Source organism: Lepus europaeus, chromosome 10, assembly GCF_033115175.1.
Source record: "Lepus europaeus isolate LE1 chromosome 10, mLepTim1.pri, whole genome shotgun sequence".
NCBI lineage: Eukaryota > Metazoa > Chordata > Mammalia > Lagomorpha > Leporidae > Lepus > Lepus europaeus.
Window position 1 is genome coordinate 66,162,114 of NC_084836.1, and position 13,164 is coordinate 66,175,277.

General features: G+C 56.0%; 2 protein-coding genes across 2 annotated transcripts in view; both read right to left on the reverse strand.

Annotated features, from left to right (window-relative positions):
• Positions 1–2,991, reverse strand: part of PDE1B (phosphodiesterase 1B) — a 29,867-nt gene extending 26,876 nt beyond the window's left edge. Inside the window, exons 1-2 of the mRNA XM_062202151.1 lie at positions 2,909–2,991; positions 2,699–2,829 (exon numbers count right to left, since the gene is read on the reverse strand). Coding sequence (XP_062058135.1) covers positions 2,699–2,808 — 110 coding nt within the window. The 5' untranslated portion in view covers positions 2,809–2,829; positions 2,909–2,991. The remainder of the gene's footprint in view (positions 1–2,698; positions 2,830–2,908) is intronic.
• A 7,150-nt stretch (positions 2,992–10,141) lies between these two features.
• NCKAP1L (NCK associated protein 1 like) overlaps positions 10,142–13,164 on the reverse strand; it is a 47,210-nt gene continuing 44,187 nt past the window's right edge. The window contains exon 31 of the mRNA XM_062202153.1: positions 10,142–10,314. Within this exon, the coding sequence (XP_062058137.1) occupies positions 10,183–10,314 (132 nt within the window). The 3' untranslated portion in view covers positions 10,142–10,182. The remainder of the gene's footprint in view (positions 10,315–13,164) is intronic.

A 13,164-nucleotide genomic window follows, 5' to 3' on the forward strand; every position in this document is an offset into this window, starting at 1 on the left:
AAAATAGGATAGATTGAGTAGGCGGTCAAGATACATACAGGGGCCGGCGTTGTGGCGCAGTACATTAGGCTGCCGCTCGCGATACCTGTATCCAATATGGAAGGGCAGTTTGTGTCCTGGTTGCTCCACTCCCAGCCCAGCTTCCTATTAATGGCCTGGGAAAGCGGCAGAAGATGGCCCAAGTGCTTGGGGTCCTGCCACCCACATAGGAGACCTGGATGGAGTTCTGGGCTCCTAGCTTCAGTCTGGGCTAACCTTGGCTCTTGTGGGCATTTGAGGAGTGAACCAGCACATGAGAAATATTTCTCTGTGTGTGTATGTGTGTGTGTTGTTCTGCCTTTCAAGTAGATGAAAACAAACATTTTTTAAAAGACATCTATCTAGATAGACATATTTTTTCCATCTGTCTTCATTTTCACTCGGGGCCGAGATAGTCCTGTCGACCCGACTGCTTCCGGAATAAACAAGTCCTTCCTCCTCTGACCCATCCGTGGGGAGGAGCTCTGTGTCCATTTAAAAGCAGGAGCACCTCTTCAGAAACGGCCGGGGGAACTTCGGTCCTCCTACCCAGCAAAAGCCCTAAACCCTTTGATTTCTCTGCACCAGCCTGTCACAGCGCCCCCAGTACCCAAAGAAGGCTGAGCGCATAAAGCCCTCAACCCAGGATCCACCCTGCCTCCTTTCCTGCCCTGAGGAAGTGAGAGTGGGAATGCGTTCGCGGCGATTAGTATTCAGGAGACGGTACCTTTCTGGATGAGTTATTGCATGTAGCCGGCATGCATCAGGACCAGACTGTGGAAGTGAATGAAGACTAGGACAAACCAATCAGAAAGATCCTGGTCCACCACGCTCCCAGGAGAGGCCATCGTCCACTCGGGCACTCTGCAGGGGCAGCTACCTGTGCTCGCTTCCTCCCCAGGTGTCAATGCCTCCTTCCCACGCCACTGGGCACTTCCCACACCAAAGGGAGAAAGAGCAATTCGTTTCCAGGAAAGACTTTTGCTTAGAAGGGTGTGGGAGATGGTGAAACAGGTAAAGCCCACTCTTGCGCAGGGCCCTCTAACCTGCCGTGGAGGGGATGTGAGGATGAGCTGAGCCACCACACCCTGGGTTTGCAGTAGGCGAGGCGGGGGGGGGGGGACCGTCCTGCCACACTTGTCCCCTCAACTGACTCTCAGGCCTCTCTGTTGCCTTCCAACCACTTGCTCCCCTGTTCCCCTCCTCATCTTAGTCACCAAAAGCAGAGCATCATTGTCTATGAAGAATCACCCATGCTCCTCAAATAAAAATCAGTTCAATCCGGTTTTCCATTTCTCCACCCCAGAACTCATTCCAAGGCTGCGCTTCATGGAGCCAGGCAAATTGCATTGGCCAGAGACAGCACAAGACGGGGCTGAGGAGGACGTTTGGATTCCAAACCTTGGTGCCCACCATGTCCGGGGTCTCCCTAAGGCCTCTCTAAGCAGCCAGCCTATCAGTCAGGCCCACCTGCCCCATACAAAGGCCTCCTCTTCCTGCCCCAGGTGAAGTACGACACAGCCAGACGCACCCACCTCCTCCGCTCCCTTACAAGCCCAGTGCTCCCCACTGGGGATACTGGCAGGGAACTGGGCTCCGGGGCTGTGCCTCCTCACTAACCATCCACACTCCTCTAGCTCTTGCTGCTCTCCTGGGACTGTGGGGAGGCGTCTCAGGGACAGGGGCCCCTGCCCTCGCTCTCGGAATAAGAACCCAGCATCACAGAGATTACCGGATGGCAGCTGACCCGGACGCAAACAGGGGGCATGGTTGGTCTTTGACCCAATCCTCTCCTTTTCTGAGAGGCAGGATAAAAAGTTCCTCTCCTCCCCTGAGACTGGATATGGGACACCTGAGTCCCTCCTTTACCCATTTATTCCTCCCCACACGCTCTGGTCCTGAAACAATAAGACGGATGCCTACGCGCTTGCTGGCAGGTACTGGAAGATCCTATAGAAACAAAAAGGCTTTAATTAAGCCAATTACCTTGCTCCTGTCAATCAATGTCTTCACTGCCACCCCCTCTTTCCAGCTCCCAGGTGGGGGCACCATCCCCCTCCTCCAGATTCCAAGTGGGGCCATTAAAAACATGCAGAGTGAATTTCCAGGTCCCAGGAGAAATGAGCAGTTTGAGTAGGGGGTGCCCCCTTCCCCTCCCCGACCTCCACTCCCTGTAGGATGCCGGAGGCTGAGACTCCCATCCCAACCAAAGAGCCATAGGACCCACAGGTTGGCACTAGACCTGCCGCTGTGTGCAGGACACTGAGGCACACACATGTGCCATGTCTCACATCTACACAACCCTGCATGCACATGGATACGTGTGAGTCAGCCTGGCACCTCCTGCTTGTCTGCAGCCCTACCACACCGCCAGTGCTGTGCCGCCTCTCCTGTCGGCGCTGCGTGTGTCACCGGGGGTCCACGGGCACAGGCATCTCATTAGCTTTGCAACTCCTAAGCCGCGCCAACCAGCCGACTCGCTCCGCACATGCCTGGCACATGTGGGCCGGCCACGCGTGTCAGGGCCCTGTGTCCTCGCACCTGCCAACATGTGTGCCCTAGAGAATCCACCAGCCCGGCTCTGGCTAACCCCCCCCCCAAAAAAAATAAAAAATAAAAAGAACGCCGCCAATCCAGGTTCCCGGAGGTCCCTTCCCCCCATTGCCCAGCCGAGACTCACAGGGACCGGAGCTTAATCCACATCTTCTTGCTGGGCGCTGACTTTAGCTCCAGGGGTGACGGACAATCCGACTCCAGCATCTCCGGAGGGCTGCGGGGGGACAGCTCCATGCTCAGCCACCGTCTACGGAACTGGAGGAGACAGTAGCTCTGCTCAGCATCAGCCCCAGAGCCGAGAGCCCCTCTCACCCTCATCCCAGCCCCTTCCCACCTGCGGCTGGTGGGGCCAGCCAGGCCGGTGTCTCTAGGCTCGGCCCAAGCTGGCAGAGATGCAGCCCCTGCGGCTCCTCCTCTCCCGCTGCCCCGCCGAGCTCTGGGCTCCCGGTCCACGCTCTCCGCGCCGCCGCCGCCGCCGCCGCGCGCTGCCAGAGCCGCCTCCTCGCCTCTCTCCGCCTCCCCCGGCCCGGCTCCCCTCCCTCTGCTCCCTCCCTCCTCCTCGGCCTGCCCGCCCGTCTCTCACTCCTCGCAGTCGCTCCTCCCCCTCCCAGAGGCAGGATCGGGAGCCGGGGGCACACGCAGACCCAAGCGCCCAAGGGCGAGCGCACGCACACCCGCGCCCGGTGCGAGCGGCTGCGTGTGCCCTGCGCGGGCGGCTGCGAGCGCGAATGCGTGCTTATCCCGCGCAGCGCAGCGCAGGCGGCCTGCGGGCAGCGCTCGCCTGTGGGTGGGTGCCTGGGCGCCCCCCTCCGCGTGTGTTTTGAGTCTCTGTGTCCGTGCGTGTGGCTTCGTATATGCACGTGTGCCCCGCCGCCTGGTGTGTCCCGCCCCTATCTCTCCGGGGGTGTGGGGGGGAACCAGGACACTGGTGGACTGAAGCTGCCCAGCCGGACCAGACCCCACCTGTGCTCTGTCTTTTTAGGGCCAGCTTGCGGTCTGCTCTGAGCCGGACTGGCATCCTGCACCTCTCCAAGCTGCCCTGCGCGGACCTGAGATTCCAGAGGGCTCCCTCCGTGTGCCTTCCCCGTGCTGCCTGCATCGACCGCAGGGCCCCTGGAAATCTCTCCTGAGATGAAGGCTCTTCAGACCAGGCAGTTCCACAGACACCTTCCTAGGCTCTTAACAGCCGGGAAATATTTCTCGATAGCTCTTCTCAACCCCCACCTCACTCTCCCCAGCCGTTCCAGCTCATTTCCTTTCAGTTTGTCTGCAGAGAGAGGAACCTAAGAGCTCAAAGCCTAGCACAAAACCACCTAGCTGCTTGATCACCGCTGTGGAATGAGGGAACTGGTGTTTGATCAAGACCTGGTAGCAGGACAAAGCCTGGTGTATCCCCCTGAGCCCTGCTGGGACTCCTCAGGCCTGCCTGTCTCCCTCGGGCAGGCACGTTTCTCTGCTTCTCAGGTGAACACCAGCTCTAGCTTTGGGGAAACGCCTGCAGAAATGGAACATGCATTCACTTAACTGCCGGCTCCAAAACAAAAACAAAAACAGGCTACTAATCCAGGATCCCAGACCGTGAACCTAGTGCAAGAGCTCTGATGGTTGGAAGGAGAGGTGATGAGGAGAAGGCATTTTCTTGACTCTTGATATCAGTGCCCCCCCTCCTTCCTTTCCCAGGCAAAGGGGGAGAAGAGAACAGAAATGGAGTGGTGGAGTGAAGATGGACTCTCACAGCTGAGACTTCCACCGTAAAGGAATGGCCATGGGGTGTGCATTTAGCCCTGTGGTTCAGGTGCCCACATCCACATCAGAGCGCCTGGCTTTCACACCTGGCTCTGACTTCCAGCTCCAGTTTCCCGCTGGTGTAGACACTGAGAGGCAGTGGTCACAGTGCAGGTGATTGGCAGCCTGCCACCCACATGGGAGACCTGGATTGCATTCCTGGTCCCTGGATATTTCGGGCATTTGGGGAGGAAACCAGCAGATGGAAATACTTTCTCTTGCGTGCACGCGCGCTTTCTCTTTCTCTCTCTCTCTCTCTCTCTCTCTCTCTCTCTCTCTCTCATTAATTTTTTTAAAAGGATCACCAAATTAGGTCAGGGCTTCAGATCAAGCAGAAGCAGCAGCAGAACCAGCTCCTAGGATGCACCAAGGCGGGAGGAGATGGCAGAGTCATAGATGGAGGAAAAGTGGAAAGAAAACCTGGGGCTTGGCGCTCTGCACCCTGTCCGGTCAGCCTGACTTCAGCATACACAGCCAATTTCCCTCCAGGAGAGAAGGGGCTGCCTCTGAGACCCTCACACTCCTGCACAAGCCCGCTCTCAATTTGGGAGCAATCTCCTTCCTTATCAGCAGGAAAGAGTGGGCTGGAAACTACAAAAGAGTTGTAAATTAGGATTAGCACTAAAGGCTTCTAATTAGCAAATTAGGATTGGAGCTAAGGAGTTTCCTAGTTCCGAGCAGGGATTTAAACTAGACGAGATGGAAGACCTCCTTCCACAGGTATCTCTCAATGCTTTTTTTTTTTTTTAAGATTTATGTATGTATTAGAAAAGCAGGGAGAAAGGGAGAGAGAGAGACAGAGAGGGCGAGAGAGAGAGAGAGAGAGAAAGAGAGAGAGAGAGAGAGACTTCCATTCCAAATGGGTGCAGCAGCCAGAAGCAGCCAGAGCTGGGTCAGGCTGAAGCCAAGAGCCAGGAACGCCATCGCGGTCTCCCACAGGGGTGGCAGGAACTTGAGCCATTATTTGCTGCCTTCCCAGGTGCATTAGCAGAAAGCAGAGCAGCCAGGCCCCCCCACCAAGGGATGCAGGTGTCCCCAGCAGCGGCTTAACCCTTCGGGCCACTGTCAACACTGAGGTGCACCCTGCTCTCCCAGGTCCCCAGCGCTGAGCCCATTTCAAGGAAAGAGGAATTCACCGACAAAAACAAATGACGAATGAAACGGACTTCAGAGTCTATGTCATCTAATCCCCTTGGTATAATAATGGAAAAATTAAGCCCAGAAAGATTATGGGTCCCACGGAGAGTCAGGGACAAAGCCAGAGCCGAGTCTCCAACCTTCAGCAGCCGCCTGCTCGTCCCCCCGCGGCTCTCTCCCACTTTCTGTAGCCACCGCTCCCGGTGTTCAGCCTCAGGCTCGGCCTCGTTCCTCGCCTTGCGATCCTGTCCTGTTTCTGCTTTACTGCACCTCTAAAGAGACAAGAATGGGGTACACATGTTCCATTCACAGGCTCAAAGACAGCTCTCCTTTTCTCCCTGTCTTTTCCTCTTGTCCCCCAGACCCCCACTTCTCCCAACCTCACCTTTCGGCTTCTGAGCTGTCCCCTGCCCCTTGGGGACCCTGCCTCCTCACTCCCCTGACCCCACAGTCCCTTCCAACAAGCTTGGAGTTTGATCGCGACCCAAAATGCTGCTTTGGCAGTGGTGACGGATGGATGTGATCTGCCTCCTACGGGAATGCTATTTAAAGGGGCGGCCTCCCAATCCTCTCCTTCCCGGTGACAAGAGAAAGCCTGCTCCTCAATCTCTCCAGAGCTGCAAACTCAGCTCAAGTTCACTTCTGAGTTCTTCCACCTGCAGCCTGGCCTGCTCCTGCTTCCCATTCAGGTGGGAGGGAGAGTACTTGACATCTCACTGAGGTGTGGGGGCTGGGGAGGGGTTCATCTTCATCTCCTGTGATGACAGGTACTTAGGAGAGGCAGGAGGCCCTGTGGGGAGGAGGGTGGAAGAACACTCTTCCCCCAGCCGCTGCGTGAGTGTGTCCCCACCCCCCGCCGTGCACCAGCTTCTGCTCAAAGTCAAACTTTGTTGAAGAAGATCCGGCACAGATGTGAGACCCAAGGCCAAGGAAGCCCTGTCCCCTGCTGGGCCCTCCCCCTCTCCTGGTGCTCCGCTCCACACACACAGTTGCTCCCTCCTGCAAGGAGAAAGGCCAGAGGCCAAGATCCTCTTGGCCAGGCTCCAGGCCCGCTGCACTTGGAGGGTACCCTCCTCCCCCGGCCCCTGGACTGAACCCCGTGTTTCCTCTGCCCACAGGGAAGAGAGATGCTCTGTGAGCATCACGTGTCTGCGCTCTGGCTTGGTGGGAGGGATGATTCCATCTCATTACTGCAAACAAGTTAATGGAGATTTTAATGAAAACACTGCGCTAATGAAAATGGTGAGGCTGGATCCTACTCTCTGCCTGCAAGACAAAACAATTGGGGTCAGACTTTCTCCCCGATTTTCATTGCTCCGTTCCTCTTGGAAGCGGGGTGGGGGGGGGGGGTGTGTGAAAACACAAAGGAGCTCACCGTTGATGGTGTCCCAGGTTGTAAGAGGCCAGAGACCCTCCTGGGCAAGGAAGCAGACTGCCTGGCATGTCAGAGTCCGGTTACCTCCTCTGTCCCTAGACGGCCACTTATTGTCTCAGCTGGCAATGGCCATCGTGTCCTCCCCTTCTCTGGCTGGCTTGTTCTAGGCTCTGTAGAACCAAAGCAGGAGGTCTTCCCACATGAGGAGGCATTTGGGACAGGCAGGACAGAGCTAAGACTGAACGCCAGACTTGGGTCCTGGTTCTAGTTCTACTGTTAAGCCTGTGGCCTTCATTCAGTCATCTCACAGTGCTGGAAGTTTCTTGCCCTGGGGTAGGGAAGCCTTCCCTGGCCGCCCTGCAGAAGTGCTCTGAGAGTGCAAAAGCTCTTTGAAAAAGAATAGGCTGTGTGTGTGTGTGTGTGTGTGTTTATAAAAAGATTCAGTAACAAAGTGTTAAAGCAATCTGTGCGTTGCCAGGGGCCAGAGAAGAGAAACAGATTGCAGGATTCGGGAAGCGAGTATGGTTACAAAAGACCAACAGGAGGAATCTTTGTGGTGATGGAGCTGTTCAATATCCCAGCTGTGGTGGCGGATCCAGAAACCAGCACGTGTGCCAACGCCGCATTGAGCCGAATAGGCATCCACAGAGCAAAACTGGAGACATCTGAATGGGACTGGTGGATTCCGTCAATGTCCATAGCCTGCTTCACTATGGTGCTAAGCTTTGTGAGATGTTGCCATTGAGGGAAATTGTGTAAAGTACATGGGACCTGTTTTTTAAATAAATGTTTATGTATTTCATTTATATAAAAGACACAGATCTCTCATCCACTGATGTGCTTTCCAAATGCCTGCAGCAGCCAAGATTGGGCCAAGCTGAAGCCAGGAGCCAGGAACACAATCCAGGTCTCCCAAATGGGTGCAGGGACCCAAACACTTAAGTCATCATCTACTGCCTCTAAAGGTGCACATTAACAGGGAATAGAACTAGCAGCAGGGGCCGGCGCTGTGGCGTAGCGAGTTAAGGCTCCGGCCTGCAGTGCCGGCATCCCATATGGGTGCTGGTTCAAGTCCCAGCTGCTCCACTTCCAATCCAGCTCCCTGCTAATGTGCCTGGGAAAGCAGTAGAAGATGGCCCAAGTGCTTGGGCCCCTGCACCCACGTGAAAGACCGAGAAGAAACTCCTGGCTCCTGGCTTTGGATCAGCCCAGCTCCAGCTGTTGTGGCCATCTGGGGAGTGAACCAGAGGACAGAAGACCTCTCTCTCTCTCTCTCTACCTCTGCCTCTCTCTGTAACTCTTTCAAATAAATAAAATTTAAAAAAAAAAAAAAAAAAAAAAAAAAAAAACAGGAGCAGAGCTGAGATTCAAATCCAGGCACTCAGATTCTTTCTTTCTTATTTTTTTTTTTTTTTTTTGAGCGAGAGAGACAGGTATCTCCTACTCACTGGATCACCCCCAAATATCAGCAACAGTTGGGATTGAACTGGGCCAAAGCTGGAAAGAATTCAACCCAGGTCTCTGGTGTGGGTGGCAGGAGCCCAAGTACTTGAGCCATCACCACAGCCTCCCAGGGTCTGCATTAGCAGGGAGCTGGAGGCAGGAGCCAGAGCCAGGAAGGGAACGCAGGCTGTCCAACACACGACGTGGGCGTCTCCACTGATATCAGCCACCAGGCGGTACTGTTTCCTACAAGTGTAAGTGGATTAGCCATCTCAACAGATTTTTCAATTTGGCTCCTCCAAGCAGGGTCTGGACCACAGGTGGCAAAGAAATCCCCACCCCCTCGGGCAGAAGGACCCAGCGCAGATGTGGTGGGGGAGGTGTTCAGATGCTCCCGAGCCTTCTTTTCCTCGGCGGCTTTGCCCTCTGCCCCCGGCAGGCCTGACACTGAATCACTGCTTGGAACACAGTGTCCTTCCCACGGCAAAGACGGATGATCGGCTGATGCAAGAAGCAGGACGCTCTGCTGCTTCTGTCCCCAGGAGCTGACAACTGTTGCTAAGAAAACCTTGTGTGTTGATTATGGGTGCCAAGGTAAGGAAGTATTGACTAAGCCTGGATCTCGAGAAAGAAAAAACAAAGCACACATAACGAAATCCGAAAATAGCTTTACTGGAGGCCGGACGTCTGACTCCCACAGTTGCTGCCCGGGTTTGGACGTGACCTTCATGAATCGACGGGCTGATTGCCTCTGCCTGTCCTGGGCACTCTGGACCAGTTGCCGAAGTCTTCCCTGGCAGTGGACGCCCAGCGGTGCTGGACGAGGAGGCCACGGTTCCCAGCTTCGGAGTTCACTACACCTAGTTTAGTGCGATCGTGAACGCCTCAGGCTCTGTGACCCTTGAAATTCTAATTAGTGCAGAAAAGGGCTCGGTTGAAACAGCTTGTGCTCCCTTAAGGATACCCACTCTCCAGGCCCTACAACCTAATGAGGTCTGGGCAATGTAGGATTTAGGAGAGAAATCCCTGCCCCTAGCAACAGCTGTGCCCAGGCTGAGGCGAAGGTGCGGGGTTAAATCGGTCCCTCCAGGCAAGAGGGAGAGGACCCCCAAACGGTATAGGAGGGAAAGCCAGCCCAAGTCTGGTCTACCGAGCTGCCGTATGGCTGTAATTGACCGAAACCGTCCCTGCTCCCAGAGAAAGCAGCAGAGGCTGAGGCAAGGAAGGAGGTGCTCCCCACCCAGGGTGGGAGTGGAGTAGTGGGCAGTGCGCATCTCTTGGGGTCACTGCCTCCTTGCCCCAGGGAGGCAAGGCAAACTGGGGTGAAGGAAAGAGACACAATGACCCCTCAAAGAGGCCCCCCAAGGCGAAGAGGGGGGATCCTTGGCTCCAACTGTGCACGCAGTAGGAACAGGCTGCGTGTTTGCCAAACACACTCGGAAAAGGAAGAGAGGAGCTAATGGTCCTAATGAATGTGCAGGAGACAATTGCAGCTCCGGTGGGAGGATTATAAGCTCATTATGGTTTAATATGATGATTGATCACCCCTGCCTGCCAGCGCCATCCTAGAATAGTGATGAAGGTCGGAGAGACCCATGCAGAGCCCAAGCCCCGGTCCCCAGGAGGTAAAAACTGGTACTGGTTTGTCACTGCTTTCTCATTGTCCAAAATCATGGCCTCCATCCCCCACCTTCCCCCACACACTGTCCCCCACCGCACTGCACAGCCCCGGGGGGTGCCTCGGTCACCTCCTCCTCAGCTCTGGCTCCAGCCCCACCCCCCACGACCCCTCACCCTGCTCCCGCCCCCACAAGCAAATGTCCACAGACTCCAGTACAGTGCAGGCTCGCATAGCTCCAAGGGACCCTTCAGTGGGTGCTGGCAGGCACCCGGTTCAGGTGGAAGGCCCGGGAGACATCCCTGTAGGCGTTGCGCAGCAGGACGTAGGGGAAACAGGACTCCAGCATGTCCAAGGTCAAGAAGGACGACTCCTCCACCACCTGCAATAGACGGAGCCAGGTGGTGAGAAGCCCGGGCAAAGCGTCTGTTTCTCATCTCGCAGGTCCCGGGAGCCCTCTGAGACTCCCTCACCCCCAGAGCTACAAGTGCCCCACTCTGTCAGGCACCAGGAAGGCAGCGCGGCCTCCTCGGCTCTGTTACAACGGCCCTGATCGGGGTCCTGCCGTGGCACAGAAGCCGAAGGCAGGAAAGAGCCAGTCTCCTCGTGGCTGGATGCAGCATCGTGCATGGGTGGGCAGCACAGATGCAGGTAGAGACAGACAGAAGTGCGAATGGTAGAGCTTCGCACAAGAGAAGCAGGTGCCACAGCCGGCCAAGGAAGAGGGGCTGGCATCCACAGTGGTCCTCTCGTGTCTCTTCCTCTCACAGCACAGCACTCAGGGAACAGCGAGGACACTGCATAGAGGAGCAGGCATGATTAATTAGTTTAATTAGAAGCCTGCATGTCGTGGTAATCCCAGCAGCCCCCACAGGCAAGCAGGAAGATGGATCAAGATGCCTGGATGAGACTGGGGGTGGGGGAGAGAAGGGCATATTCACAAACAGCAGCCCCAACCCAGCGTGGCACACCAGAGGGTCCCCACCCTTGAGGAAGGAGCAGGTGTATTTCCCTGGTAGGTCAGGGATGAGGACTCATGCTCCAGGCCCACCCCACACGGCTGGAAATCCACAGAAAACCCACACATCCACTCTAGTGTGCTTCTATGTCTCAAGTCCGACTTGTGAAATGTATGGGGGTTTGCTGTCACACACACACACACACACATATACACATGCACATTCACAAGACACACAACCGCCTCGGAGGAGAAGACACTGCTGCTGGCTGAAGGCAGAGAAATCTGCTGGCTAAACAGCAGCCCTGAGCTTCCGTCTGATAACAAAGAATTCCTTGGGGTCAGCGTTGTGGCACAGCAGGTGAAGCTGCTGCTCACCATGTGACGCTGGCATCCCATATCAGAGCGCAGGCTCAAGTCCCAGCCACTCTGCTTCCAATCCAGCTCCTGGTGACGCCCCTGGGAAGGCAACTGAAGATGGCCCCAGAGTTTGGGTCCCTGCTACCCACATGGGAGACCCATATGGAGTCCTGGCTCTTGGCTTCAGCCTGGCTCAGCCCCGGCTGTTGTGGGGAGTGAACCAGTGGATGGAAGATTCTCTCTCTCTCTCTCTCTCTCTCTCTCTCTCTCTCTCACACACACACACTGCCTGTCATATAAATAAATATTCTTTAAAAAGAATTTCTTGCTCAGTGGGTTTCAGACCCTAAATCAGGAGAGAGGTGAGCTCTCTTCTCCAAGACACTGCTCTCAGGTCCAGGAAAATGAGGGATGAACTCAAGAAGGATCCACTGGGCTGGCTCCTAGCTGGCAGGTGCTCTTGGAGGTGGAAGCAGCCCTGGAGTGGAGGCCAAGGAAGGGGTTCTGGAGCCACCTTGGTCCATGTGTCACAGGGAGGCCCTGGGTACCACGCTCGCCTGCCTCTGCCTCAGTTTCCTGTAAGTACGGAGCCAACTGGCAGGATCTGGCGTGCTTCTGACATCCAGGGTTCCTCGAGTTAGCTCCTGCCCTCTCCCCCCCCCCAAAAAAAACTCGGTCAGGAGCTCAGGAGCAGGCCAGCAGCACGGGGCGGCCGCAAACTGCCCCAGGACAAGGAGAGGTGTGAAATGAGCAGTAGAGAGGGAGCTAATCCACTATGTACTAGGCACTTTCAAATTGATTTATCCCACAAAGTCTTAAGAACCACCACCCACTTTTATGGATAAAGAATCAGAGTTAATTACTTTGCCAAGGTCAAGCTGTTCCGAATGGGGTGCTCTGCCTCACCTACCTCCTTCCTCTGCCCTCACCACACACACACACACACACACACACTCCCCTATGTATTCTCTCCTCCATCACAACCCTCAACCAGTGTCCCCTAGGCTTTCTGCTAGCTGGAGAAACCGAGGCACAAACACCACTCAATGCCCGTGTGCTGGAGGGGGTCCCAGGAACACCTGCCCCTAACATTTCTGGGCCTGGGCCTAGAGCACAAAGGGAGGCCCACACACTGTAGACTAAACAGAGTAAACTGACACACTCAGGTTCTCTCCTCCCACCGTGACCATGTTCCCGCATAATCCCATGGAAGTCTGGGCTCCCGGTGGTGAAGGTGGGGAGCCAGCCTCCTGGTCCCTCCCTGAAGTCTGGGAGACTCGTACCCACGGGTAGACTTCTCTACCAGCACATAGAACTCCAGCCATGTGCTCCCAGAGCAGCACCGGCCCTGGGGCGGACCCCACACAGGCCCCAGGTGTCTGCGGAGTGGGCCCAGTCTCCGGGTGAGCTCCTCCTCTCCTGTGCGCAGAGGTGGCCTCGGAAGCACTGGGTCCAGGGCAGGAGCCCCTCCTGTCCACGCACAGGGGCAGAGCTCACCTGGAGAATCCAATTCGTGGAGCAGAAGTGAGTACCAGTGTCGGAGACAAAAACAGGCTCACGATGGGGGAGATTTTCAAACACTGACTTGAGTCAGAATTGCCGCAGCTTTCTGCCAGAGCGGAGGGGGCACCCCCAGCCCGGGAAGCAAGGGGCAGTCTGACTCACGGCCCGCTGGGCCCCTTGCCGGCCAGCTTCTCTGTGCAAGCTGCCCCTCCTCCCAGCCCCCATCCACGTGCCCCACCCCCTCGGTTCAGCTCTGTGCTAACCAGGACCCTCTTCAGAGTCCCCCAGAGAGGAGAAATGCAGTGGCAGGAAGTTACCGCCAAAGCCTCTTACTGGACAGGAAGTTACCGCTGTAGCCACCTCCTAGACAGGAAGTTACCGCCAAAGCCACCTCCTGGACAGGAAGTTACC